The sequence below is a fragment of the Salmo trutta genome, chromosome 31 (assembly GCF_901001165.1).
Source record: "Salmo trutta chromosome 31, fSalTru1.1, whole genome shotgun sequence".
Classification (NCBI taxonomy): domain Eukaryota; kingdom Metazoa; phylum Chordata; class Actinopteri; order Salmoniformes; family Salmonidae; genus Salmo; species Salmo trutta.
The window spans coordinates 9,952,803-9,980,492 of record NC_042987.1 but is presented as its reverse complement, the minus strand read 5'-3'; the positions used below and the strand labels follow the sequence as shown (position 1 = coordinate 9,980,492).

Below are 27,690 nucleotides of genomic sequence, written 5' to 3'. Positions count from 1 at the left end.
ACAAACATTCTTCAGAAAAGTGTACTTTGCTTCCCTCTAGCGGCTCGAGCAATCAACGGCGGCAGATTGTTTTGGGAGAGCGGTCAGGTTGTGCCTGCTTTTTTACGCATGAGTAATGCAGGCAGTGACAGCCAAGACTTTAGTCAAGGACGCGGCCCTGATGCATATTTATTATAGTAAAATAGAGAAAGAGGAGAGAGAGCAACTCAGGTACACACTGGAGCGCATTCTTGGGCGTGGGACAAGAGGAGGGGATGAGGAGGGGGCGTTTTTTTTGGTGCACAAGAAAAGCCGCTTATTCATAACACTCCCAGAAGTAGGTGTAAGGCAGGCCACCTAGACACATGCGTTGCATTGTTCTTCAATTAAAATCTACACATCGAGACTAAGGGGTTTCCGGAGGAATTAATTTGCACCGGAAAATGGTTTCGCAATGTTAATTGACATTAGATGCGCTTCTTTTGTTCACCCGCATCTATACTTCCCGTTGTGACTGTCGAGGCACACTAGTTAGGTGCGATCGCAAATGACTTGACATAGATAGTGGTGGTCGCAGTGAAACACTTTCTTTCCGAAAAATAGAGGAAGAATTGAACACGATGACTGACCAGGTAAGGTGACATACCTTTTTTTCCCCCCCAGCATCACCTCGCTGTTTATGTGTGCCAAACGTTTTCTTTAAGTTCAGAAGGCTAAGAAGTAAGGTTAGCATTCTAGAAGCACGCTGACAACGCTGCCACTTTGTTCATGTTCACAACTCACTCCATCCCCCTCGTCCGTCGTCTTCAAAAGATGCGGACACTCAGTTGTGAAATGTACAGTATGCAGGACCTACATCAGTCTTTTTCTCTTCTCTCTTTTAGAATAAATTCATCTAATTAGTATTATTATTATGTTGCAGTATAATTAGTCTAAATGTGGAATTCCAACACTGCAATTGAAATGTGAACACCGGTGGGTGAAATAATAGTGCGCCTAATTATTGCACTAGGGGAAACGCCATAGTAGCCTAGAAGCAAGAATTGGCTAATTGACGTTCTACAGTGATAATATTAATATAGCAACACAGCATTGCCTGTACTATAATATTTGTTATTGCCTCGTTTTCTGTGTCTTACTGTTTACCCTAGTTATCACCAGTCATTCAGGGTGAGATTAACTGATGACACGCTCCCCTCACCCCTGTCACAGAATCTTCTGTGTCTTTCTTTATCCCTCCCCTGCGTCTCCTTGACCATGATTAATTAATTAGACCCTTTCAATTAGTCTAATTGGTTATGTGGCTGAGTCCAGCAGTACACCCTCTCCCTGTGTGTCACTGAGAGGAGTGGCGCTTCTAGCTCAGCCACAGGCACACCTGCTCCTGGCTGGTTGCTGGCTCACAGCGTGAGTGCTCCACCTAGACTAATTGCTGTGTTAATATTGATGGAGGTCATCTGACTGACCTGGTGCTCTATACACACACACACACACAGAGAACGCTCCCAGCAATGCTTTTGTTTAAGGCGGACTGTTGGCAGTGTTATCCGAAGCGGCCCTTGGTGTTGTTGAAATCAGAGAGCAGTGAAGTCTCTATAGTGTGTGTGTGTGTGTGTGTGTGTGTGTGTGTGTGTGTGTGTGTGTGTGTGTGTGTGTGTGTGTGTGTGTGCGCGCGCGCGCATGTTTGTATATCCACACACACAAAGGTTTACGTACATAGAGCCCACACAGGAAGCGCAGTTTACTGTTTGTGTGTGTGACATGCAAGGATGGGAGGGAGGAGGGATCATGGACATTCGTGTTTTGACCTATTTTCTGCTAATGCATCCGAGTCCCATCAGCCCCAGTACTAAGCTGTGCGGCAGGGTTTCCTAGCACTACACAGCTGACTCGGGTAATTAAAGGTGGGTTATTTGAATCAGCTGTGAAGACATAGGGGATCGAGTATGGGAAGTCCTGCTGTACAGTACCACCCCTTTAACATAGTATATTAACTCTCGCTCTCTCTGATCTCTCTCTGTCTCTTGCTTCATCTCTCTCCCTGCCTCTCTCACACACACACTCACTCACTCACTCACTCACTCGCTCTTCCTCTCTCTTCCCATCCTTGTCTCCATAGAAGGCCTACTGTATCAACTCTTTTTGTCACATGTAACACTTCCTCTCCTGTGTTAACACGCTCTCCGCTTCATTCGCATGGGGGTCATGTCCGTTGGGGTGTGCACACACTACCTTTCCTGTCTTTTACTCACTGCCATTCCTGTCTCTCTCAGTACAGTATGTTTCTCACCACCGCTCCCCCTCTGAGAAGAGGAAGCACCCCTCTACCAATCAAGCACCAGCTGAAGCGGGAGGAGGCCGTATCAGAGGACCATGACTGGACACCAGGGATTGACGAACCTGCCACGCTGCCAATCAGTGACGCCCTGTGCCGGGATGAATCATTTAGTCAAGCGTCGGAGGGGTATCATGGGAGTGCTATAAGGATCGTACTACTTGGGCAGAATGGGGTTGGAAAATCAGCACTCTCTCTGGCCCTGGCTGGACTGTCAGACAGCTCACTGTCTGTGGACTCTGAAACAGCCTGTGGTAAAGTTATTCTGTCTGTGTGTGTGTGTGTGTGTATGTCGTGCTTGCTTGCGCGTTGGAGTGTGTGCAGTGTGCACATTGTATCTACTTTATGTCAATTACCTAACGTCAGCTGCCACAAAAGAGCGACGCCAATCTGAGTCGTGATATTGGAAGTTACTTTTCCCGTTTTTAATTTCTGAGTGCACTCAAGGCTGAGAGGTAACAAGACCAACCACCCTTCGTCAGCAATGTGTGTCATTACGCTGTCTTGAAGGTCAGGGTAATAATAACACCAGTCTTGGGCCCAAATACTCAATCAATCAATGCACCAGAAAAGTGATGGGCACACTGCTCTGTAGGAGGTGCTGCCAGAGACATGTCATGAAGAGGCAGTCCGCACAGGATGTAGATCCCAGGCTGCTTGGAGAGTCCAGTTGTTCTCTAGTATGTAGCTCTTTCTGTAACCTCAGCGTTTTTATGTAGGGCACCCTACTGTAGTCTACAATAACCTTGTTCCAGATCTGGGACAGCTCCTCAGGCTGTCATTGTGTAATACCAGGTATGGGCCCAGGTTAACTGGACCAGTCCAAACGGGCTGAACGACTCCCTGTACTGTGTATTCGCGTCAAAGCATTCATGAGCTCGTGTCCCTATGCGTTTCCGGTGTCACTATGTTGACGTGTGTGTTTGTGACAAGCATGTCTGTTTCCAGGAGAAGGCTACGAGCGCACGGTGTCCGTTGACGATGAGGAGAGTTCAGTCATCATTTATGACAACTGGAAACAGGTGAGCTATTTCTGGCACACCACACTGACGTTCTGTTAATGTGTGTGTGTTGTACCACCTCTCCATACTGTCTCGTTCTCTCTGAATGCAATTCACTTTGCCTGTATTCCTGTTGACGCTGCTACATTTTAAATGGGAAGTCTTTTTTTTTTTGATCTTTCAAATGTCAGGAAGAGTGTGTGGGTGCCTGCGTAGGGTTGCAGAATTCCGGGAACTTTTAAATAAAATGGGCTCCCAGAAATGCTGGTTGGAGGGTACCGGATTTCCAATTTATTCCCTCCTTATTCTGGAAATCATCCAGCTGGGATTTCGGGGAAACCAGGGAATTTATTGAAATTTTTCAACACTGTGTGTGTGTGACCATCTTGAGGCAGTGCCAGACAGGTTTTTATATTATCCCTTTTTATTTAAAAAAATTGTAAATTACAACAACAAAAAATGATTTGCTGCACATATTTGTAGGGCGGTCATGCCAGTTCTTCTCTTCATTACCTATTACAAACAGCATGAATGCGTGCAATCCTCAATATAGGCACAATTTGAATGCGCTTTGAATTAGATGTTTTGTCGTATTCAGTGAATTATAATGAGGCTGGAGGAGCACAGCTGCTCTAAGGCTCATCTGTGGTGTGTGTCACTGAGGATTTCATTATGATAAAGTACACTGTAATAGTTTAATATTAACCTTGTAATGGCCTTCTGTGATGATGGTACAGTCAGTGCAATTTATACAGCCACGTAACCTAGGGCTCAATTCAATCCGTATCGTGGAAGTTCAGCGCTATAGCACGATTGGAATTTGAAGGTAATTTCCGATTGAGTCGTCATATGCAGCGTTTACCGTGAATGCAGTCTCTGCGAACGCGGGAACATTGCCTTTAAATTTAAATTGCGCTATAGCACTGAACTCCTGCGATACGGATTGAATCGAGCCCATAGTCTGTCTCTCTACCAGAAGTCCAGAGTCCTTTGGTTTGAGCAGTTAGCGAAGTAACTTTCGTCACCTCGGAATAGCAGGTCTAGCTCAGGGCTGACTCTGTTTATCCTGAATGAAGTTGTCTGAGCCTGCGAGTTGAGCGCCAATAAAATCAGATTCCCTCCCTCTCACAAAGATTGTGCCATCTTCCCATTCATTTCAGGAAGACGAGCGATTTACATATTTTATTAATCAAACGTTGTTTTACTTTTTTTTTTTATATAGTGTTGTTAAAATACCTATCACATTACACATTTAGTAAAGACAGAATGCTTTTGAAAGTTCCCGCACAGTGAAACTTTTGTATGACTTAATACAATTATTGTATCGATGGGAAGAAAGGGAGGAAAAGGTGCATTGATAAACACAAGACCGCATGAACCTTTTACTGCAGTGGGCTCAGGGTCACACAGAGTGATTCTTGGTAGTCTTAAACAGAAGTATACATCTCACTCACGTGGTTTGAGTTTGCATCCCAATATCACATGTTATATACATCACAGAAGACTGAAATATAACAAAACCGTTTGACATAGAAAAACTAGATTTTATTAACGATGCAATTAGTTGAAAAAGAAATTGTGAAGCTAACTGAAGCTGGCTACCTTTACAAAAACCCTCAGTAGATCTAGCTTGCGTTGTAGGATGCCCCTCAGGAGTCCTCCTTGGTTTACTGAGTCTGAATTATTTAAACATAGCTCAGGGGAACTCCATTTAAAGGCATTTCTCTATCTTTCACTACTTTATAACTGTCTGATCTCCCTTTCTCCAGTGCCTCTCTCTTTCTCCTCACTATCTCTTTCTCCTCACTATCTCTTCCCAAGTTGACCTCTTTCCTACAGCTGTGTCGTTATCTCAAAATACATCTCCCCCTCTCCTCTCACGCCCCCCTCTTTCGTGTTCTCCCGTGTCATACTCAGAACTGACCCCTTTTTTTGTTCAAGTTAACTCTCTCTGAAAGTCAATTACATTTGTTATTCTCTGCGTGCTAATGCAAGTGCTGGTATTAAGCCATGGCAACATAAGCAGGCCAGCGGGATTTGGAGCCGCTCCAGCCCAGCAGCAGCAAAGAGAGAAGGGGACTGACCAGCTCCTTCTCCCCCAACACACACACACACACACATAGACACGCACGCGCACGCACACTGTCACTCAAACACACCCACCCACACCCTCCTTTCACTGCTTATGCTTGCGCCACGACAAGCTGCCCATCAAATCAAATGACCCTTGACACTGACGGGAGCAGCAGAGTAGAGCAGTGTGTGTGTGTGTGTGCAGTGTGCAATGACCCCAGAGGATTTTCATTAGCTCCCGAGTCCCTAGCTAGTCCCCTATTCCATGGGTGCCCCACCCTCCCCAGGTTACCATGGTGACCAGTGGACTGAACCAGTCCCCCCTCGTGGGTCAAATCATGTAGAAGTATTGGGCTACAAAGCTTCTGGCTCCCCGGGGAAAACACTGGTTTTATTCTAGCTTCATGTACAGTACCTCTTCATAACCCAGCTAATTATAGTTGGGTGTTTTATCGGATTCAAAAAAGAATCAACAAATAGGTAACTACTGTATATAGTTCCTTCATTCCCAGCTGATTCACACCAGCTGCTACTCAAAGCAACCGAGTCTCACACTAGGCAGCCCTCACAGCCATCCTGCCACATCATCACAGAAGATTTCACTGAGTACACACACACACACACACACAGCGGCTCTCCGACTTTCTCTTCAGCTATCCATGGGACTTGGAGTGCTCTTGACGTCAGGCAGAAGAATGGCTTAAATAAGTCATCCAGCTTCCTAAAATAGCCAGTGCATGCTTGGCTGTGACCTGACAGGCCGAGGATTTCCTCTGTACATGTTACATTTACTGTACCATTGGTCGTTCTCTGTGGACACCACAGCCAATCAGACACCATCTATCATGGTCAATGGGAGGAGCCAAGGTGTTTTGATGGCTGTGGGTTGGCTCTCTAGTACTTCCTGTCTCTCTAATAACCAGCTAGTTTCACCTGTATTCACCACCAGGCTTTCTCCATGCTGGAGGTCTGAGCCAGCTGTGAGTGAATGGATCTCAGTGTGGAGCCATTAATTACTACACCAGTCAGCCTCTCAAAATACACTGTCTGTCTGCTGGAGGTGTCCATAATTATTTAATAACTATTAAATATTTATACTAGAAAATCCTGGATGGAGTCTGATGTCAGTTGTAGTAAGCCAGTATATACGCTACATTACCAAAAGTATGTGGACACCTGCTAGTCGAACGTTTCATTCCAAAATCATGAGCATTAATATGGGGTTGGTCCCCCCCCCCCTTTTGCTTTAACAGCCTCCACTCTTCTGGGAAGATTTTTCCACTAGATGTTGGAACGTTGCTGCGTAGACTTGCTTCCATTCAGCCACAAGAGCATTAGTGAGGTCGGGCGCTGATGTTGGACGATTAGGCCTGGCTCGCAGTTGATGTTCCAATTTATCCCAAAGGTGTTTGATGGGGTTGAGGTCAGAGCTCTGTGCAGGCCAGTCAAGTTCTTCCACACCGATCTTGACAAACCATTTCTGTTTGGACCTCGCTTTGTGCACGGGGGCATTGTCATGCTGAAACGGGAAAGGAAGTTGGAAGCACAGAATCGTCTACAATGTCGTTGTATGCTGTAGCGTTAAGATTTCCCTTCACTGGAACTAAGGGGCCTAGCCCGAACCATGAAAAACATCCCCAGACCATTATTCCTCTTCCACCAAACTTTACAGTCGGCACTATGCATTGGGGCAGGTAGCATTCTACTAGCATCCTCCAAAACCAGATGGTGAAGCGTGATTCATTACTCCAGAGAACGCGTTTCCACTGCTCCAGAGTCCAATGGTGGCGAGCTTTACAACACTCCAGCCGACGCTTTGCATTGTGATCTTATGCTTGTGTGCGGCTGCTCGGCAATGGAAACCCATTTTATGAAGCTCCTGACAAACATTTATTGTGCTGATGATGCTTCCAGAGGCAGTTTGGAACTCGGTAGTGAGTGTTGCAACCGAGGCCATAAAATGTGTTCAGCACTCGGCGGTCCCATTCTGCGAGCTTGTACGGCCTACCCCTTCACGGCTGTGACGTTGTTGCTCCTAGACATTTCCACTTCACAATCACAGCACTCGGAGTTGACTGAGGCAGCTCTAGCAGGGCAGAAATTTGACAAACTGACTTGTTGGAAAGGTGGCATCCTATGACGGCGCCACGTTGAAAGTCACTGAGCTCTTCAGTAAGGCCAATGTTTGTTTATGGAGATTGCTTGGCGGTGTGCCCGATTGTATATGTCTGTCAGCAATAGGTGTGGCTGAAATGGCCAAATCCACTAATTTGAAGGGGTCTCCACATACTTTTGTGTATATATAGTGTATTAGCCATTTTGTACGGAGCCGAGGATGTGTCGTTTTTAGATGGTGTTTATTTGTGGAGAGTTTTTTTTGGTGTGTGAAATAGTATTTTCTACTAAGACCTTTGGGATGTGTTTTGTGTCTATATAGAGAGGTCAGTATACACTGGTGTGTACAGTTATTTGTGTGGAGATATTTGTCTTTACAGTGATGTGTATATTTGTTAGACTGCACTGTTGTGTATTTATGTAGACGGGTCATTCTGTTCATTGTGTGTGTGTGTAGACTGGTTGTTGTGACCGGCTGTTGTGATTTTGTGTAGACTGGTCATTCTGCATTTGTTTTTGTTTGTGTAGAGAAGTCGGTCTGCATCGTTGTGTATATTTATCAGTCTCTTGTTGTGCGTATTTGTGTAGTGAAAGATCAGTCGATATCGTTGTGTATTTGTGAAGGGAGGCGGCAGTTCTGCGGTGCTGTGTACCGAGGTCAGCTTGTGGCGTTGTATGTTTGTGTATGCAGAGCAGTCTTTTTGTGTGTCTGTATAGAGAGGTCAGTATCTGTTGTTGTGTGTGTGTGTGTGTGTGTGTGTGTGTGTACGGCCGGAGCTGGCCTCTATAATGTCAGCCCGGAGGGGTGTGGTGCCTCTGCAGCCCCAAGAAAACAACCCAGCACTCAGCTCCACTAAAGAGTTGCATCCAATTATCCGATTTTTGACTCCTCAACCAGAGGAAGGTCTCTGGGCCAATCTATCTCTGCTCCTCTCTTTCCCGCTCCATTCATTTTTCTCTTGACCTATTTTATTCTGTCACTATTCTCTTGTGGTGCTGGACGATCTGGACCCTGGACTGATTCTTTTTTTTCGTCTTCTTTTAAAGAACGACGGAACTTTCTCATTTGGCCTTGTTTCCAAGCTCGGTCATTAAGAAATGCTAGCGACCATAACTGAAGCCAGAGAGGAAGAGGCGAAGAGAGGGTTTACTCTGCCCAAAATCCTGTTGAGCAGATCATGAATTATTAAGCAAGTGAGGAGTTTTTGTATGGGCGGCAATGAGAGAGTCGAATTTAGCCAGGCTTATTTCCTCTAATAGAATTTTCGTAGTGCTTAGGTTGTTACGAGGGTATTGACATAAGTGTGATGCACATGACATCCCGGCGACCTTGAGGAAAAAACACTTTACTTTACAGGAGCAATTAGGATTAAGTGCCATACTCAAGGGCACATCGACAGTATTTTGACCTAGTTGGCTCAGGGATTCAAGCCTTTGGTTACTGGCCCAACGCTGTTAACCGCTCGCCTACCTGCCACCCTAATTCAGTTCTATGTGTAGGCTAAATCCTGCGCTGACTTGGTGTTTAGCCAAGCTGACAGCAGCTAGCTAGCATAGCTTGGTGATAGCTGCAGGGTCAAAAGCTTCAAGTTCCTCAGCGTGCACATCCCCGAGGACCTGAAATGGTCTCGCCACACTGGCATTATGGTGAAGAAGGTGCAACAGCGCCTCTACAACCTCAGGCGACTAAATAAATTAGTCATGGCCCCTAAGACCCTCACAAACTTCTACAGACGCACCATTGAGAGCATTCTGTCGGGCTGCATCACCACCTAGTATGGCAACTGCTCCCACCCTCAACCTCATGGCTCTCCAGAGGGTGGTGCAGACAGCCCAACGCCTCACCGGGGCCACGCTGCCTTCCCTGCAGGACATCTACAGCACCCGGTGTCAAAAAGGCCAAGAAGATCATCAAGGACCTCCGTCACCCGAGCCACGGACTGTTCACTCGGCTACCATCTGACAGACGGAGGCAGTACAGATGCATCAAAGCCAAGACCGAGAGACTAAAAAACAGCTTCTATTACCAGACCATCAGACTGTTGAACAGCCATCACTAGCCGTCTACCAGGTGATGCACACTCACTCACACAAAACACGCGCACGAGCTATCACACACACCTCATACTCATGAACACGCAGATGCGCGCGCACACACACACACACACACACACTCAGCCAATGCTGCTGTCCCATGTTATAAAGACACTGAACCACTGGTCGCGTGTAACAACACCTGCACAGGATCGGTACATCCGAACATCACACCTGCGGGACAGGTACAGGATGGCAACAACAACTGCCCGAGTTACACCAGGAATGCACAATCCCTCCATCAGTGCTCAGACTGTCCGCAATAGGCTGAGAGAGGCTGGACTGAGGGCTTGTAGGCCTGTTGTAAGGCAGGTCCTTATCAGACATCACCGGCAACAACGTCGCCTATGGGCACAAACCCACCGTCACTGGACCACACAGGACTGGCAAAAAGTGCTCTTCACTGACGAGTCACGGTTTTGTCTCACCAGGGTGATGGTCGGATTCGCATTTATCGTTGAAGGAATGAGCGTTACACCGAGGCCTGTACTCTGGAGCTGGATCGAGGTGGAGGGTACATCAGGGTCTGGGGCGGTGTGTCACAGCATCACCAAACTGAGCTTGTCGTCATTACAGGCAATCTCAATGCTGTGCGTTACAGGGAAGACATCCTCCTCCCTCATGTGGTACCCTTCCTGCAGGCTCATCCTGACATGACCATCCAGCATGACAATGCCACCAGCCATACTGCTCGCTCTGTGCGTGATTTCCTGCAAGACAGGAATGTCAGTGTTCTGCCATGGCCAGCGAAGAGCCTGGATCTCAATTCCATTGAGCACGCCTGGGACCTGTTGGATCGGAGGGCTAGGGCTAGAGCCATTCCCCCCAGAAATGTCCGGGAAGTTGCAGGTGTGGGGTAAAATCTCACAGCAAGAACTGGCAAATCTGGTGCAGTCCATGAGGAGAAGATGCACTGCAGTACTTATTGCAGCTGGTGGCCACACCAGACTGTTACTTTAGATTTTGCCCCCCCCCCCTTGTTCAGGGACACATTATTCCATTTCTGTTAGTCACATATCGGTGGAACTTTTTCAGTTTGTCAGTTGTTGAATCTTATGTTCATACAAATATTTACACATGTTAAATTTGCTGAAAATAAACGCAGTTGACAGTGAGAGGATGTTTATTTATATACTGGATTCTTGACATAGCTCTCTCTAAAATAACTACTGCTGTACATATCATTCTTAGTTTATCTTGTGTAAATTTCCCTGGTGTACATGGGTATAGATTGCATTTTGATACTGCTGTAGTGTTAATTGGATTTGTTAATTGGATTCGTTCCTGCCATTCTTGATTCCTTGCCTTTTTTTTCTTTGTATTTTTCTTTACATTTTTAACTGTTTGACATTTGACTGCATTATTAGGAGCTAGTAACATAAGCATTTCACTGCACCACTTTAACACCTGCTAAACTGTGAACGGGACCAATACACTTTGATTTGTAAAGACATGTTACCATGGAAACGTATCAACTGCCAGTTGAATGCCCGGTCTTGAGTCAGCGCAGCTGTCCTACAACACAATATGCTATAACTGGCTAGTTTTGTCTCGAGACTGACTTTATTACCAAAATTATCTTACATTTTTACACTACAATAAATTGTTTCTGACTCATCCATGCCACGGAGACCATTTTCAAATGGGAAAAGTTGGTTTTTAGGGGCAGTTTCTCTTTAATCCCAGTCCCTGTTTGTGTTCCAGGAAAGGGTGGGTGTGTGTTTTAGATGTTATGAGGTGAGATTTCTGAACTGATTTCCAGGTTCAGGCTGTAAGCTGCTTTACTTTGAGCTCTGATAACAAGATGAGTTTTCGTAAAGAAGTGGCTTTAGGGCAAATAGATTTATAGTGCTACAGAGTTTATAGTTGGGCACAGGAGGAGAATACAGGCAATGACACTGTCTGGGAGGCATTATAAAGGGATAACATATTATACATGTCAGGTTGCTGTTGACGGCTTTTATTCGGGAGTTGAATAATATATGGTGACATACGCTAAGTGACAAGTTAACTGACTCTCACAAGCTCGCCTAATGTTTATGGGCGTGTGCATGTGAGAGGGTAGTACACGTGTGTTTACTCGCGCACGCGTGTGTGTGTGAGGGGAAGGCTGTATGCCCTGACAGATGGCCTGGGCCGCAGCAGTGAAGCAGAACAGAGAGGAGCTGACTGACTAAAAGAGGACAAACGCAGTGTTGAGTTAGCAAGCATCCCTCTGACGGAAAGCCCTTTTACTCTGTCACAGTTACCCTGGAGAGCTCTCCGTCCTGACGCCGCCAATCGATCTGCGACGTGGCCGTGTTTCTCTTCGCTGCTTACAAAGATTAGTGTCTGCCTCTCCCTCCACGAAGCCGGGTAGTTCTGCTCCCCCTCCTCGTCCCCCGCGCCCAGCCCAGAAGGTGACAGGTGGCCGGGCTCACTTCCCCGCCGCTAGCTCCCCTCTCCTCCAGAGAGAGATGGAGTGGGTTCCGGAGACCATGGATTTCCTGCTGTGGGGGTGCAATCCTCTTTGGCTTGTGGGAGCTGTGAATTTTTCAGGCGGAGACTCTCTCCAGAGGGCTGAAATTCATCTTCAGGGTCGTGTGGATGTAGGGCACACAGACACAGACAGAAACAGACACAGGCAGACATGGCTGGCTATGGTGGGTTAGGAGTGGGGGAAGGCAGCTCTTCTCCTGTGTGCCTGAATGAATCTGAGAGGCCTGTCCTTCAGAGCCAAAGCATACTATAAAGGCCACGACTGGAGGGAGGGAGACATTTAATGGAAGCCCAGTGAAACAGTGTTTCAGTGGGAAGAGGCCACTGCTAAAAGGGTCAGAAGCCAGTTCACAAGGGCACCATGTGTTGTTTTGGATTTGGGACAAAGCCGCTGTCAGTCCTCTCAGCAGAGTACGTAAATACAAAAATGCACACTGAAAAGTTTCTGTTTTGGAGATGAGGTTTTCATCCGACAGCGACGAAGTGCGTATCATTGTCATTAATGTCTGTGTGTGTGTTTTGGTGTTTGTAGGACCTGTCTACATTGCAGTGTGAGGTGGTTGTCCTGGTGTTCTCTGTGACAGACAGGAGAAGTTTCCACCGCACCGCCCAGCTCCGCCTCATCCTCAGGGAGTCGCTGCCCCACACTCCCATCATCCTCGTGGGCAACAAGAGTGACCTCGTCCGCTCTCGGGAGATCAGCACAGAGGGTAGGGAGGACGCCCTCGTTATACTGTAAAACACACTCCATTATCACTTGAGCGCCCAGAGTGTTTTATAATGTACCTCCTATCAATCTACTGGTCACTCCTTTCCACCTTGAACCACCATTCTCATGTGATCTTGTACAGTGCATAGAGATGATGCAGTATTGCATAAAAATGGATGCAGTACATACTTAGTCAATGCAATGAACCCGCCCCCCACCCTTTCCCAACCATTTTCATTTTAAAACCGGCAGGTCCTCGTAACATTCGTAACAGGTCCCTCTCCTATGAATATTGGTCTCTGCTTTCTACCCTTTTCCTCTGTCTGTCTTTTGTCATGGCCCACCTAATCTGTGCCTCTGTATTATGCCATTTGTCACCTATAACTGTATTTTCATTTGAGAGCCAGAGACAGTTTATCTGTGATCACCAAAAATCAATTCCTAACTGCTGTGAGGAGCAATATGGGAAGATAAATGTTTTCCATTGCAATCTCCTTGTGGGAGAAAAATGGGCCCATGTAATTGTTACCGAATGAAACCATAAGCACCAGTTTGGCGCGGTGATTCGCTGCGAAATGGCTTCCAGTGGATTGAAAAGCACACATTCTCTAGGGCCAGAGAATTAGGTTGGCTACCTTTTTTTAGTTTCTGTGGACCGTTGTTCCATTCTGACATGATGCACAAAGTTGATTCTGGAACCACGTGAATCTATTCTAGTGGAAATGCCTATGTCTATATCTCTGTAACCTCGTCCGTAATTACAATGCAAAACTCCTAGTCACACAGCCTGCAGTAAGCAACAGAAAATAGGACACCAACCCCCATTTGTTTTCATTTTATTATTATCCCATCATACCTGTTCACAATTAAAGCAGTGACCTCTAACTACTTTTAGAAACTGGGTGGTTCAAGCCCGAATGCTGATTGGCCCACAGCCATGGCATATCGGCTCGTAAACCACGGGTATGACAAAACATTTTATTTTTACTGCTCTAGTTACATTGGCAACCAGTTTATAATAGCAATAAGGCACCTCGGGCAACTCCGCATTGAGTTGTGCGTAAGAACAGCCCTTAGCCGTGGTATATTGGCGATATCGCACACCTCCTCGGGCCTTATTGCTTAATTAAGTATACGTGTTTATGGACATGTAGCTCCCCCTCCTATCTCATCCCCTGCAGGGTTACTTCAGCTGTGTGCCTCGCCTCCTGTTCTGTGTTGTTTTTGGAGGCTTCCTCCACTTTATTTGGATGATCTCTCTCTAGCGCACAGGGCTATCACTATCTTAACGTGTGTGTGTGCACGCTTTTCACGTGTACCTCTGCCAGCACGCACGCACGCGCACACACACAGACTCGCACTTAAAAGTACCAGCCGGCAACCACATTCTCACACCTCTCCCTACTCTCTGTCTGGTGTGGGTGACACTGCCTGTGCCGCGTGGAAAGCTGTGATAAGGGGGATGAACCGAGAGGAGAAATGCCTGGGATGTCCATGCTGGTGCAGGAGTATGTGAATAAAAGTGATTGAGTGGGGATGGTTGTGTGTGTTTTGTGTGGGTGTGTGAGACCTATTGTTTTGGGTGACATCTTTTATTATTTTTTTTTCAGTATAGGTTGTCTAGCCCACCATATGACATGGAAGGGTGTCTGTGTTGTGCATGAACTCATGCTCAGTCATAGGTTCAGCATGCAGTCAGCGAGATCGACAGAGATAAATAGAGAGGGAGAGGGGAGAGGAGGGTTGTCCTTAGGATACTGCTCCTTACCCGTGTACTCGCCATATTCCCCATCTGAGAGAACTGCAATAATGATGTGGTCAGGTCATCGAGATGAAAATGCTACATCTCTCTTACCCTTGCATTCTGACAGGCCTTTTGGTATCCATCTATATTTGGTATTCTGATTCCCTGACTGATATTTAAGGAAGTGAACTTAAGGAAGTGAACTTGCCTGGCTGGTGGACAACTCCTCATTCACATTGTACTTGCGGTTGAGATTGGCGTAGGTCATAAAATGTATTGATGGAATTACGGTGACATTTTCTTTCTCTCTCCTCTCACAGTACACAGTATGTTATTCATTCATTTTCCAAGTGAGGGTGAAGCCGTACCGTCTTTGATTACACAATGTTGTTGATTGATATCTGATTGAGCTGCTCTTTGCATGTCGTCGTTGACTGATGACAACCTCGTCTCCAAAACAGAACATTTTCAGGAAATGTAATTAATTCAAATAAAATTACCGTATTTCTTTTTTTTTACATTAACAAACAATTATGAAACCTCAGAAGCTATATTAAATACATGTTATTGGTCCTCAAGTCAATAAATGTCAAATAAAAAAAAGAAAATAGGCAACAACAAAAAAATTGAGTTATGAGGTTTTCTTCATGCTGTTTTAGTCTATTCTCTCCCTCCTCCTTTGAGTGCAGGGACAATCTTTTTCTCTCGCTCTCTCCTCCCCTCCTTCCTCTCTCCTCCCCTCTCTCCCGCTTTGTCCCTGCACCTCTCTCCCCCTCTCTCGCTCACCTTACCTTGTCGCATCCCTGCTCTCGGAGTCTGCTGTTGGAGTCATGTGAGGGACACAGAAGCCCTGCTGAGTCACAGAGAACAGTGGCCAACCCTCACATCTCCACGTCAGCCAGAGCCAGCCACTGCCACCACTACACTATGTTCTCATGTTGCTCTCATCTCATTGTGGCTCATCCCTGCCTCAGCTCAGCTCCAATTCAATGTTATTTTCATTTCACTCTTATCAGGTTGAGACTCCATTCAATCAGTTATATGTAGTAGATATTAGGATAAGCCCAGCTGATCTGATCAGATCTGTTCCTTTCCACTAAACATGGCTTATCATGGTATCTCTATTCTCTACATCCCCACCCCTCTATCTCTCCCTGTTCCAGAGGCCCACTCCAGTGCCATGATGTATGAATGCCAGTATCTGGAGCTGTCTGCTTCCCTGGACCATGGCACCACCGAGCTGCTGGAGGGAGCGGTGAGGGCTGCCAGGGGCGACTGCGTTGGGCCGGGCTGGACGGAGGGGGACCCTGGGGCGGGGCGCAGGGAGAGCCTGACCAGCAAGGCGAAGCGCTTCCTGGCTGGCCTGGTGCCGCGGTCCTACGGCCGAGGAGACCGGGACAGGGGTCAGTACAGAGAGATGAGCAGACACCGGGGAAGCAAGATCCTCCGACAGAAATCACGCTCCTGCCATGACCTCAGTGCAATGTGACACATCGGACGGACCGAGATAGACGGGTGAGGTGTGTGAAAAGGGGAGGGAAAAAAATTGAAGAAAACAGAGGATGGGAGATGAGTTATGGAGGGAAAAACTGGGACGGGGGATGGTGAGAAGTGTAGCAATGGAGAGGGAGGGGCCATTAGAAATGAAGCTGTACCTTAGGGAGAGAGAGTACGAGAGGTGAAGTCATTAGAATAGCAGGATGGGATGAATACTAGTCGACTCATTATGCAATGTAGAGGGGGAAAAAAACTCACATTGGAGAAAGAATCAAGAAAAAGGAGATTGGAAAATGATTGTGCAAGATGGAAAATAATGAGTGTCAAATAAACACACACGCACACACACACACGAGGCATGCACTGTCTAATTATGTAGAGACTGATAGAGATCTAACGTAGACCTAGGGCTGTATTCAATCTGGATTGCTGGAGCGTTCCAGATTGCGCGCTAGAAAATGTCTAGGTAATTTCCGATTGAGTCGACATATGCAGCGTTTACCGTGAATGCAGTCTCCGCTAACGTGATACGGATTGAATAGAGCCCCTTATATAGTCCCTGTTTTAAAAGCATGCTGTTACACAGTGAATAGAGTTGCAGAGAGAGGATTTGCCCCCGTAGGCTCATATGACAATGTCTTGTATTCCCATATTGGCCGGTAGCTACGGTATACTGCCCCCCCCCCCCCCCCCCCGTGATCTCCAATGCAAGGCCATTTATAAAAGCCTCATCCATGCACTTTTTATACTGTGGGTTCAGAACAGATTTCATGTCGCTGCATAATCCCTTTAAATCAGGTATAGATTTGGGAGAAAAAAAATCTACAGCAACCCCACAGAGAAGAGAACTTGGTTGGAGTGGGTCATACTACAGTAGCTATTCTGAAAGTAAATGTAGACTCAGGTCTTGCGGTTATATGAAATCTGGCCACCTATCCCACTACACTGACTCCATGGTAAACATCCCTGCACTCAGTTATGATCCTATAATAGGGTCTGGAGTTTTTCCTCACCAGGAAAAACTCCAGGCCCTAACCTATATATGCAGCTACTGCAGAGCCTAGCGATAAGTAAATAGCTCTAAATGAAAAGAAGCAATACTTGTAACTAGGGCCCAGAGTTTTTCCTGTTCACATGACTTGAAGACCTAACCAGGGAAAACTCTGGTCCCTATGTGTAGACACAGACTGGCAGAACCCACTCAACTAACTCCTGGCTGAGTCAGAGCATGTTGGGTTGCTACAGGAAGACCGACAAAGATGAGGGTTGAGGAGATGACGAGAGACTCAACTAATTGTGGCTGTTTCATGTAATTTTTTTTTTTTTACCTGCTGAAATTGTATACACACACTACATACATACATATAGGACATTTGCATATATGGATAACTACCAAAATAAAGGAAACATCTAGATATTAGTGTCTTAATAGGGCATTGGGCCACCACAACAGCGTAAATGCGCCTTGACATAGACTCTACAAGTGTCTGGAACTCTATTGGAGGGATGTGACACCATTCTTCTATGAGAAATTCCATAATTTGGTGTTTTGTTGATGGTGGTGGAAAACGCTGTATCACTGATCTCTTCTAGCCATGGCTGTGCATTTTTATACTAGCCCAATGTTGTAGTCGAGTCACTAAACCTTGGAGGTCGAGTCTCGAGTCCCTATGGCTGAATTCGAGTCCGAGTCCCCAATGGTTGAGTTGCGTCCAGTTTATAATAGGTCTTATTATGCAATTGTTTCTAGTCACCACCAGATGGCAGTATATTGCCACTCATGTGGAAACCCAACTAATTTACTATTCATCACTACCTCACAAGTTCTACTCAATACCTGTGTTTCACTACTTATTTACTACATAAATGAATGGTATGTCAGGCTCTCCAACTATGTTTTTGTTATCGCCCACTGACATTTGTGTCGTTTTTTTTTTATTGCAGAGTGAAAACTAAAGGGAGACTGGCTATGGGATGCAGGGGGGAAATTGAGAGGGTAGAGCAAGATGACAAATTCAAAGACGGCCTACTTTTCTATTGTCTAGGAGAGAGAGAGAGAGACAAATAGCTAGACTGTTGTTTTACTATTAAACTCAATACTATTGTTTTCAATTTGGTAAAGCTAAATAGTAGGCTGGTGGTTACAGGGAAGCAAGAGAGACACTTGCTCGATGTGTAGCCTATTATTGGAGCCGGAGCGGAGCCTGACTGCCCACAAACATCGCTTGCTCCCCCGCAGCTCACAAGCTGATGTAGGCTGCGTGTGCCGGGTGTGGCACGTCCTTCCCACTGCTAGAGAGCAGAATCCTTGCTGCTCTGCACACCTAGTGCCACTTATATTCTGCGTCTCATAGTAGCCTATCCAGTCCAAGTGCAAAGTTACAAGAAGCCAAGTCCAAGTCAACAGTGGCATCCTGGTCTCAGATCATTTTGTATTATTCTAGATGTAAATCCGTGACTCCCCATTTAGTATGATATATTACGTTTCGTATGGTATGTATTAATTTTTGGATGCCCATTCAATTCATATGATATGTTATGAATTCCAATTTGTTGTGGCTAATGTTAGCTAGGCTATGAGTTAGGTTAAAGGGTAAGGGTTAGTTTAAAGGGTTAAGGTTATGGGAAGGGTTAGTTAACATGCAAAGTAGCAAGTAGTTAAAGTTGTCCATGATGAGATTCGAACGCACAATCTTTGAATTGCCAGACTTTTTTGCATTATGCATCCACCCCGACCAATCACCGTGCTTTCATTTTTGCCTTAAGTAACCTTCTGTCTTATGTAGCCATACCTAACATATCATACTAATTTGAGTGTCTCAAATTTACATTTACTTTGTTACGTCTAGTCTATGAGACCAGGCTGCCAATGGTCGAGAAGTTGAGTCCAAGTCCGAGTCACCAATGGTCGAGTCTAAGTTAAGTCACAAGTCATGAAAATCGGACTCGAGTACGACAAAACTGACCCTAAGCATGATGGGGGATATTAATTGCATAATTAACTCAGGAACCACACCTGTGTGGAAGCACCTGATTTCAATATACTTTGTATCCTTCATTTACATAAGAGTTTCCTTTTATTTTGGCAGTTACCTGTACATGAACTACAATGGAACAGAGCATTACTGTGGGGGCTGGCCACACAGGCAAACACAACAATAAGCGTTCTGGAAACGTTGCTTGGATGTCTTGTCAGCGTGTGGCAACTACATTGACATACATTAGCTACACATGCTCACTCATTTGTCACTGTCTATTATTACACACACTTGTCTTTCAAAAGATAATAAATTCATTTTGTTTGACATCCTTGATGAGTGTTATGTTCTTGTCTCATTTGTTTCACACAATAGTGTTAAACTAACGTAGGGATGGGCAACTTTGATTGGGGTGGGGGCCACAAAAAATAAACTCAACTTGCGGGGCCACAGTGGCTCTACTTAACTCTCTTACTGTAACTAAATGCATTATACCAGTAGCCAGACGTAGTCTTTTAGGGGCCCTAAGCGAGATTTGGTTGGTTCCCCCATATACCTCGCTGGCAAAACATTTTACTGACCCCCGTCTTGAAGGCGGAGAGAAAATGTCTACACATTTGCCATGGGGCTTTGAGAAAATGTTGCAGTTTTAAAGCAAGTTTTTTTTGGTATTCTACACATTTTGCCATAGGGTGGAGATTATTTTTTTCTCTCAAATTTTATAAAAAATTTCATGCAATTCTACTAATTTTGCCATGGGGCAGACAGAAGTATTAACATTTTACAGCAAATTTCCTGAAATTATACACATTTTTCCATAACTTATGCAACGTTAATATGATATCTGAGTGAGGGTGAGTAACAAAATCAATGGGGTCAGGAGGTCAGGGCCCTGGTCGGTATTCGGAATATGATTACTACAAGTGTAGCTAGCTGGCTATACTAACTTACCAATGTAAATCATTTTTGCTGACATGGCTAATTGAGTGACTAATTGACAATTGAAAAACCGCTGATCCACAACCAAATTTTGAAATTGCACCGTGTGTATTCTACTGTTCTAACTCTTAACAGTACGTTGAGACCCCGACTGAGCCGCCATTTGCCCATCCCTGATCTAATGTTTAGTAATGGCTTTGTAAAGTAAAGTCATCCTAAAAGCGTATTCTGTATATATTATAAAAATGCTATTGCCCTAGTTACATTTTCTGCTGTGTCAGTTCTTCAAGCAAAAGTACAACCTCAACACTTTGGAGTTATCTCCCAATGTCAAAATGTTGTACTCCTCCAGAACTTTATTGGCCCATTAGTCTTCATCAAGGACAATTGTCTTGGCATTTGCCACTGTCCCATGGTGTACCAACACCTACAATCCCTAAAGGAAAAGAAGTGGAGTGTCTCAGAATTGAACAGGGCTTTCTGCTTTACCCTAGTTTGTGGGCAAAAATAACATCATACATCATCATGTTCCCTTTCAGAGGGGAGTACACAGCCGAAGCCACAGACACAGATCTATTGGTGAAAGATAGTTAGCTACTGATGTTCATGGATGCTAGCTGGAGTATTTCAGTTAGCTACTGATGTTCATGGATGCTAGCTGGAGTATTTCAGTTAGCTACTGATGTTCATGGATGCCAGCTGGAGTATTTCAGTTAGCTACTGATGTTCATGGATGCCAGCTGGAGTATTTCAGTTAGCTACTGATGTTCATGGATGCCAGCTGGAGTATTTCAGTTAGCTACTGATGTTCATGGATGCCAGCTGGAGTATTTCAGTTAGCTACTGATGTTCATGGATGCCAGCTGGAGTATTTCAGTTAGTTACTGATGTTCATGGATGCCAGCTGGAGTATTTCAATTAGCTACTGATGTTCATGGATGCCAGCTGGAGTAGATCCAGGTGAACTCTTGAGATGGAGTGGGAAGATGGGGGTAGGGGAGATGGGGATGGAGGAGTGACAGTTGCTTGGAGACTGTTGTCAAGGAGACAAGGAGTCCCAGAGTCCTATGGCATCTGTCTTTTTATTTGTTTTAGCATCTTTTGGGGTAGGTTGTTTGTTTTATTTCTAGAAGACAGAGGGACAGAAATAGCTAGCAGTGAGGTGCAGTCTGTGGGAAAAGGATAAGCACATTCAGCCTTGGGCTAATGAGAGCTTTTTAAATGCACACATCTCTCTCAAACATTGACAGTGCACACACGCCTGAACACATTCAGAAATATACACTTGAGAAACACCACATATACATTAACATATCAAAATCACACCAACTTAAAAATACCTGTGGATCCACTGTCACACTGAACACACACAGCATAATGATAACCTGCAATTTTAGACTACACGGGTGAAGCTCAGAGGGGAAATAAAATTTTTTTGACCTGATTCTTCACTGAAGCCTGATCAGTCTCAAATCGTGACGGATGCCAGATACCTTCTCTCCCTCCTCTGCTGACTCATTCTCCAGGCATAGACCAAAACAGACTGGGCAAATGAGCAGGAGGGATGGGGAGAGAGAGGTGTAGTACTATCTATGCCAGAGATCATTTTCATTCTGACTAATCTTAACAAGTAAACAACTTTTTTAGTAAATTGGAGTACTTCTAAACACGCTATGCGTGTGTGTGTGTGTGTTGGTATGTTATGAAAGAGGTAATTTAGCCTGAGGGGAATGGAGTAAAGATGAAGGCAGCTGTACTACACAACTAACAGCTGCCATGTACTGAAGTAACTAAGACATTGAGTAGCATTGAGTGATGCAACACAGAATCCCAGGGGAATGGATGTGATTTAAATGCATGGAGCACTGCCTCATTGTACCCCAAAGGTCAGTGCTCTGCCGTCTCTCATCAGTGCATATAGAGCTGATTAGGAATACACACTAATAAACAACATAGAGCTTCTGAGGATAGAGAAACACACCACTAAATACAGTGAACTGTGGCTGAAACGGGTTATTCTTATTCATGCAGATTTTGTTGCATAATCGTGCCTCAGAGTAGAAACAGCTCATCAGGCTAAGTGATTGCATTGTGGGAGCAAAAGTGGCAAATCGACCTCAGTATAGTCTGAATGGCCACTAAACCCCCCCCTAATGTTGATTAATAGCAGGTCAAGAGGAAAGAGTAAAGCCATGTGGTTCTTAAGCTCTTTTTGGCTAGAGAATTCAAAATGGGTTTATGACAGTAATGATTTGAATGGTTGGACATTGTTGGAAAAAAATGTTTACGCAATATGAAGGGAATGAACTGAACTGGCCATATTTATGTAACCAGGTCAACATTACGTTGCATAGATTGAATCTAGACCAGGACCTCCATGATATAGAACAAAGCTTTGAGTTCAAAGTCAATAACATATCATTTATTTTACCGCCAATGCCATCAGCCTATAAGCCCAATATTAGACAGCAAATTAACTCACAATTACATGATGTACACAGTATTATCCATACACATATGTGCTTTATGAGCTGATTAATGGTGACGTCAATGCATGATCTGATTATTTGCTATCACACTGCCATCTAGGGGAGAGTATAGAGCATTGTGTGGTCATATTGTTCTATTCTTCAAATGCTGAGCTGGAAAGAAGAGGCCCTTTTTATCAGACCTTCATAAAACAATCAGGTAAGTGCTCCCAGTTCCAGTTGCAATACCATTATGACCAAGCACATAGTGGAACATCATTAGAATGACAATGGTGGAGGGAATTAAATTGATTAACCAAAACATTTATTGATTCTTAACAAAAATACATTTAAATAAGCATGACATCCTTTTCGTGCAGATTTGATGCAAGTATAACGCATTCACGTGAATCGTGCAGTATTTCTTTGTAATTAAATAGCTCCTTCAAAGAGGTGCTTCCATAGATTGTTAAATCTAATCAAATGTGCAGTAAGTCAAATCAATTGCCTATTTTAGGGAAACACTGGGTGAAACAAAAAGTTTAGTGTTCAATCAACCTCAAGTGACAAACAGTCCTCCTTTCCTTCATGCCTTATCGACATGAGTTTGCAGATGGCTCTTCAGCTGATCTCTCTTGACAAAACCTTTTCCACATCACACGGGTGTGGCCTCTCCCCAGACTGTGTCTTCTCATGCCTTCTGAGGTGTATCAGATGGGTGAAGGTCTTCCCAGATTGGGTACAGATGTGTTCCCTCTCTCCAGTGTGGCCCAGCTGGTGGCTAGTTAGAAGGACTCTCCACATTGAGCAGTGGTAGGGCTTCTCCCCACTGTGGATCTATTGGTCCTTGTTCAGGTACGCTACTGAACTGAAACTCTTCTCACAGTCAGGGCAATCGCACAGCCTTCTTTCACTTTGGTGATTCCGGACATGGAGTTCGAGGTTGTTGTTGAGCTAAGGGTTTTCCCGCAGTATGGACATTTGTACTCTTTGGAACCAAAGTGGAAGTCTTGGTGTTTCTTGAAAGTGTATTTTCTAGTGAAGGTCTTGCCACACTCACCACAGTGAAACGGTCCCTCTGTGGAGTGAACGATCTGATGTGATTTCAGAGTACTAGGAGTATTATAACCGATCCCACGATAATCACAGCTGTAAAGTCTCTGGTTGGCATGACTTTTCTCGTGTCATTTGAGGCTGTCAAGCTGTTTTTGAAGGTCTTTCCATACTGCAGACAACAGAAGGGCCTGTCCTCAGAGTGAGTTTTCCGATGGCCTTTCAGAGCGGTTGAGTATCGGAAACTCTTCTCACATATGGGGCAGCAGGGTAGCCTAGTGGTTAGAGCGTTGGACTAAACTGAAAGGTTGCAAGATCGAATCCCCGAGCTGACAAGGTAAAAATCTGTCGTTCTGCCCCTGAACAAGGCAGTTAACCCACTGTTGTTAACTGACTTGCCTAGTTAAGTAAAGGTAAAATATGGAACACCTGTATGGTTTCTCCTTGGTGTGGCTATGGAGGTGTATCGCCAGAGCAGCTACATCTCTACTCACACTGTGTGAACTCGGTGGTTTTTCAGAGAATTGAGAGAGCTGAACATCTTCTCACATAGCTTCTCTCATGTGTGATGTGAGATGAGAAGGCGGAAAGCTTTCTCACATTCAGAGCGCTGAAACGCTCTGTCTTCAAAGTGAGGCACTTTTCTATACTGAGGTTGATTTGTTTTCTTGTGAAGTCCTTGACAAATTTTTAACAGGTCTTTGTCCAGCATGTTTGCACATATGATACTCAAGGTTGGACTTTCTGTTGAATGTTGTGTCACACAGAATGCAGGAATACAGACTTTTTCTAGTGTGAAGAAATGTGTGCTCCTTCAGATGGGTTACAATTTAGGCACTGATGAGGTTTGCATCCACTGTGGGCTCGCTCATGGTTTTTCAAGCCACTCTCTTGGTGAAGCCCTTTCCACATAAAGTGCAGTGATACGGCTTCTCACCTGTGTGGCTTCAACCATGATACAGCAAGGCACTTTTCTTTGTGAAGCCTCACACTGTAAGCAAGGAAACAGCTTCTAACCAGTATGTCGCATATGAAGCACAAGGTCATCCTTATTAGCATAGCTCCTCCCAAATGTGGTACAATGATGAGGCGTATTGCGTTCATGGGTGCGTTTGTGAGCCTTAAGCTCACTTGTGCTTCCAAAGCTTCTCCCACACTGAGCACACGTTTCTGAGTGGATGTGTCTTATCTGGTTTAGTGTCTGGATACAGCTGACCTTTGGTGACTGAGATTCTCAGTAGTCTGGACCTGTGCTTGTTGCATCTTCATAACTTGCTGTATGGGGCTGGTTGAGGTTTTGGTAAAAACAGGGGAGTTGGAACATTTCCGGATCTTTGTAGGACAACTTCTGCCCCTTGTTCCATCTTAATCAGACTAGAAGAGAAAGAAGATGTCATAGACAAGACCAGTAAAATGATAAACATAGAGAACAATGTAAGAAGAGAAGACATATCCTACTTCGGCGGAATTTAGAGTAAATAACCACAAATAACATCTGTGATGTTTGTGAGAATAAAACCCAGAGGATATACAGTACCAGTCAAAAGTTTGGACACACCTACTCATTCAAGGATTTTTCTTTATTTTGACTATTTTCTACATTGTAGAATAATAGTGAAGACATCAAAACTATGAAAAATCATATGGAATCATTTAGTAACCAAAAAAGTGTTAAACAAATCAAAATATATTTTATATTTGAGATTCTTCAAAGTAGCCACCCTTTGCCTTGATGACAGCTTTGCACACTGTTGGCATTCATGCAACCAGCTTAATGAGCTAGTCACCTGGAATGCATTTCAATTAACAAACGACCTTGTTAATTTGTGGAATTTCTTTCCTTCTTAATGCGTTTGAGCCAATCAGTTGTGTTGTGACAAGGTAGGGGTGGTATACAGAAGATAGCCCTATTTGGTAAAAGACCAAGTCCATATTATGGCAAGAACAGGTCAAATAAGCAAAGTGAAATGACAGTCCATCACTACTTTAAGACATGAAGGTCAGTCAATCCGGAAAAATTTCAAGAACTTTGAAAGTCGCAAAAACCATCAAGCGCTATGATGAAACTGGTTCTCATGAGGACCGCCAAAGGAAAGGAAGACCCAGAGTTACCTCTGCTGCAGAGGATAAGCTCATTAGAGTTAACTGCACCTCAGATTGCAGCCCAAATAAATGCTTCACAGAGTTCAAGTAACAGACACATCTCAACACGTTCAGAGGAGACGGCGTGAAACCACTTCTAAAGGACACCAATAAGCAGAAGAGACTTGCTTGGACCTAGAAACATGAGCAATGGACATTATAACGGTGGATATCTGTCCTTTTGGTCTGATGAGTAAAATGTTTAGATTTTTGGTTCCAACCGCCGTGTCTTTGTGAGACGCAGAGTAGTTGAACGGATGATGTCCGCCTGTGTGGTTCCCACCGTGAAGCATGGAGGAGGAGTGGGGGTTCTTTGCTGGTGACACTGTTTGTGATTTATTTAGAATTCAAGGCACACTTAACCAGCATGGCTACCACAGCATTCTTCAGCGATACGCCATCCCATCTGGTTTGCACTTAGTGGGACTATCATTTGTTTTTCAACAGAACAATGGCCCAACACACCTCTAGGCTGTGTAAGGGCTATTTGACCAAGAAGGAGAGTGATGGAGTGCTGCATCAGATGACCTGGCCGCCACATTCACCCGACCTCAACCCAATTGAAATGGTTTGGGATGAGTTGGACCGCAGAGTGAAGAAAAAGCAGCCAGCAAGTGCTCAGCATATGTGGGAACTCCTTCAAGACTGTTGGAAAAGCCTTCCAGGTGAAGCTGGTTGAGAGAATGCCAAGAGTGTGCAAAGCTGTCATCAAGGCAATGGGTGGCTACTTTGAAGAATATCAAATATATTTACATTTTTTTAACCCTTTTTTGGTTACTACATGATTCTGTGTTATTTCATGGTTGTGATGTCTTCACTATTATTCTACAATGTAAAAAACAGTACAAATAAAGAAAAAACGAATGAGTAGGTGTGCCAAAATTTGATTGGTATTGTACATAAAACAACAAGTTTTATGCTCAACCAAACATCTTGAGGAATATGCTACTTGATAGAGGGCCAGTCTGGCTCTAACCTCGATGGTGATAGGCCTCAGGTCTATCCTCACACTTAATCCCATCAGTCATGATAGAGGAAGCTGATATCTCCTCTTCAACTGGCTCAGCTTTCACCTTTACCATCGGACAACTCTGGATTTTTTACTTTGGCGATCAGGATAGCTGTCTTCTTTTAAATCTTTATAACCCATGTCCTCAAACTTTGTCATGTTGTTGGTAAAGCTTCTTAGGGTTAATGCATTTTACAAAACAAGACTCCTTTCAAAGAAACTCAACATTCAAGGGAGGCTGAGCTTCTCCAGTGATGATGCAAGCAGTCCTTGTAGAAGCTGTGGCCAGACCTTAAATTTGATCTTCAAATCCAAGGCCTCATTTACTGTCACGAGCTAAATATTTGATGGAGAGCCTTATAGTTGTTTTCCAACTTTCACCTCCTTTGACAAACAACCAGAGAACATTTTAATGAGGTGCCATCAACACACCTGCTGCTCAGGGCCACAATTTTCTGTTTGGTCATTTCCTCTTGATAATATAAACACATTTGTATTTTATGACACTTTTTATGGTAGTTTGCATAAAGGATTTTGGTAACAATTTATTTTAAGGATCATAATTAACCATTTATAAGGCATTTACAAACTGTATGCTCACCATTTATTAATCATTACTCCCATATTTGTAAATGTTAGTAAACTGGCTATTTACACCGGGTACTACAGGATTGTATACCAATGGCATGCCAACCTTTTTGTGGGAAATTACACTGGTCCCTCAGACACTTATAAATATACAGTGCCTTCGGAAAGTATTCAGACCTCTTGACTTTTTCCACATTTGGTTACATTACATCTTTATTCTAAAATTGTTTTTTTTTTTTCCTCAAATCTACACCCAATACCCCATAATGACAAAGCAAAAACAGTTTAGAAATTTCTACACATTTTATTAAAAATAAAAAAACATACCGTATGTACATAAGTATTCAGACCCATGAGACTCAGAACTAAGCTCAGGTGCATCCTGTTTCCATTGATCATCCTTGACTGGAGTCCACCTGTGGTAAATTCAATTGATTGGACATGATTTGGAAAGGCACACACCTGTCTATATAAGGTCAAACAGTTGA

The 27,690-nt window shown here is 44.4% G+C and overlaps 1 protein-coding gene across 3 annotated transcripts; it reads left to right on the top strand.

Moving 5' to 3' along the window:
• Positions 1-90: 90 nt before the first annotated feature.
• Positions 91-18,537, top strand: LOC115169473 (GTP-binding protein REM 2). Of its 3 annotated transcripts, XM_029725123.1 has the most exons (6): positions 91-611; positions 2,253-2,568; positions 3,263-3,336; positions 12,608-12,785; positions 15,692-16,043; positions 17,206-18,537. In XM_029725123.1, exons 1-5 carry the CDS (start codon positions 600-602, stop codon positions 16,015-16,017), a joined length of 906 nt encoding a protein of 301 aa, XP_029580983.1. In that variant the 5' UTR covers positions 91-599; the 3' UTR covers positions 16,018-16,043; positions 17,206-18,537. The 3 variants fall into 3 exon arrangements, with proteins under 3 accessions (XP_029580983.1, XP_029580984.1, XP_029580982.1); XM_029725124.1 differs by lacking the exon at positions 17,206-18,537 and having other exon boundaries at positions 2,258-2,568; positions 15,692-16,714; XM_029725122.1 differs by lacking the exon at positions 17,206-18,537 and having other exon boundaries at positions 92-611; positions 15,692-16,714.
• Positions 18,538-27,690: the final 9,153 nt, after the last annotated feature.

Coding starts and splice junctions, on each gene's coding strand:
- LOC115169473 (XM_029725123.1), top strand. Junction 3,337..12,607: donor TTTATGACAACTGGAAACAG/GTGAGCTATTTC, acceptor TGGTGTTTGTAG/GACCTGTCTACATTGCAGTG. Junction 12,786..15,691: donor TCGGGAGATCAGCACAGAGG/GTAGGGAGGACG, acceptor TCCCTGTTCCAG/AGGCCCACTCCAGTGCCATG.